Source organism: Habropoda laboriosa, unplaced genomic scaffold (genome assembly GCF_001263275.1).
Source record: "Habropoda laboriosa isolate 0110345459 unplaced genomic scaffold, ASM126327v1 scaffold106, whole genome shotgun sequence".
Lineage (NCBI taxonomy): Eukaryota > Metazoa > Arthropoda > Insecta > Hymenoptera > Apidae > Habropoda > Habropoda laboriosa.
In genome coordinates this window covers 174,691-176,744 of record NW_017100224.1, presented here as the reverse complement: position 1 = coordinate 176,744, position 2,054 = coordinate 174,691, and the positions used below count along the sequence as shown (strand labels likewise).

Below are 2,054 nucleotides of genomic sequence, written 5' to 3'. Positions count from 1 at the left end.
ATGCTTATATTTCAGAAACCATGTTGCATTGGAAAATTTGCTTTCATGAGATTAAAGGAAACGAAAAGGACACCAAAACGTGCAGGTGTAAATTCATTTATTGTTAGTGGAAGCATTAACCCTCGGAGTACAAAACGCGGAGTCCAGTGGTGGCGTCAATCGTGACCCATGCTAAGAGCTCGCTAATGATATGTATATTACAAATGGGCATCGGGTTAACGTTCTTTTTATGTTTGATGTTTTACATTACTTATACATATGTGTAATTTATACCCATAAATGCTATCGCTACGAGAACTACTATAAGTAATAAAAAACAGGATAATAAACTTGCAAAATGTAAACAAATAATATTTATTCCTAATTGGTTTCATTGAATATATTACATAAAATTGTTTGTTCATGTAGAGTGCATATTACAAATATGTTTTTTGCAATTGTTACATGTTATCCTGAATTTGTTTTCATTCCTAATGCAAATTTAGCATCTATGTTTTCAAGGTTCTGACTTTACAACAGTTTTTGCAGTTTTTCTTCTATTTATTTCTATTGCATCTACGACACATTTGTGGAAAGTTATTTTGTAATTTTCAAATTCTGTAGCACGCATATTTATGATTATTGGCAACTAATATTTTTGCTAATTTTTTACAAATATATTTTTTTTATTTTTATTGTATCATTTTCTCATATAACTTTTTTGATAATCCATATAACAAAAGTGTTATACTGTGAAACTAAAGCTTTCTTGTAAAACTGTATAAAATGAATTTGAATGCAAACAAATTATTTCTCGTTTTATATGTGTTTCTTGTTCAAAGCATTACATGGTACTGGTTTTGTTCAACAGAGATCTGCTGCTATAATGATCATCATTTCACAGCTAACATAAATAGTTCTGTTAATGTGTGCGTTGTGGCTTTAAGGTCATTTATAAATGTTGATTTTTTTTAAATGGTAAAAAACCTTCACGACCATTCAACATCAAGAGAAATATACATTTGGAAAATTTGAAAATTCAATACAAAATGTCTATATTGACCTATCAAATAGTACATATATGATACTGATTTCACTTACGTTTTGTTGTATTTTCATGTTTTTCAATAAAATCATGCAACATATGGGGTTGTGGAATTTATTTTGTTATTATCTTATTATAAAACAAATATACTGTGACATTTAAAAAAATCTAATTAACCTTCAAACGACTTTGATTCCTCCACCAAGTGAATTTACACCTTCATGCTTTAGTGTTTCCCATCACCTTCTTCATTTTCCCAAAAGAAAATTTTTCAATTCAATGTAGTTTCCAAAATATAAGAATTTATAGATTAAAATGGGTCACCCTCTCCGTGTGTCCATATATGTGCTGTGTATACACATATATACATTACATAAAATTAATTTTCTGTTTCAATATAATTGAAATACTAAAAACAAATATCCAAATCAATTTACCGGTTGCATCCACTGCAGTAAAATTTCAATGGTGGTAGTATCCGGAGGAGAAGGAGGACTTGGAGAACTTTTAATTGCTGTCATAAGATTTCTTGTAGCTTCTTTAACAGAATCCTTCCATTCTGTATTTCCTTCATTATTGCTTTCAGTGCAAGTCCCTATTAATATATACTATAACATTAATGATTATATGCATATTTTTAATAAGATCTAATATTTCTCAATATAAAATTGGTATTTGTAATAAAATGAATAATTTAAACAGTTTTAAATTTTAAAACATCTTTTTAATTATACCAACTTTTTAAATGCAATTAGTTAATTATTGTGCCTTTCTATAAATTTTAATACAAACCAATTTAAAGGAATAATAATAATTTACCAGAAATGATATCATCCATTTGTAATAAAGCAGCTTCTAACATTTTACTAGCTTCGCTTGATGTTTTTGTAAGAAAAGTTGATTCTCCTGCTCGAATTGTACTTCCGTTTCTTTCTTCACTTTTACCCATTGCTGATGTCTAAACAGAAATGCAATTACATATTAAAAGTAACATGAAATATAATAAAGCATCTACTATAAATAGAAGTAA

At 27.9% G+C, this 2,054-nt stretch overlaps 1 protein-coding gene across 1 annotated transcript in view; it reads right to left on the bottom strand.

Moving 5' to 3' along the window:
* Nucleotides 1-2,054, bottom strand: part of LOC108571057 (liprin-beta-1) — a 12,143-nt gene that overhangs the window by 9,370 nt on the left and 719 nt on the right. Inside the window, exons 2-3 of the mRNA XM_017933026.1 lie at nt 1,844-1,982; nt 1,462-1,619 (exon numbers count right to left, since the gene is read on the bottom strand). Of these exons, the coding sequence (XP_017788515.1) occupies nt 1,462-1,619; nt 1,844-1,973 (288 nt within the window). The 5' untranslated portion in view covers nt 1,974-1,982. The remainder of the gene's footprint in view (nt 1-1,461; nt 1,620-1,843; nt 1,983-2,054) is intronic.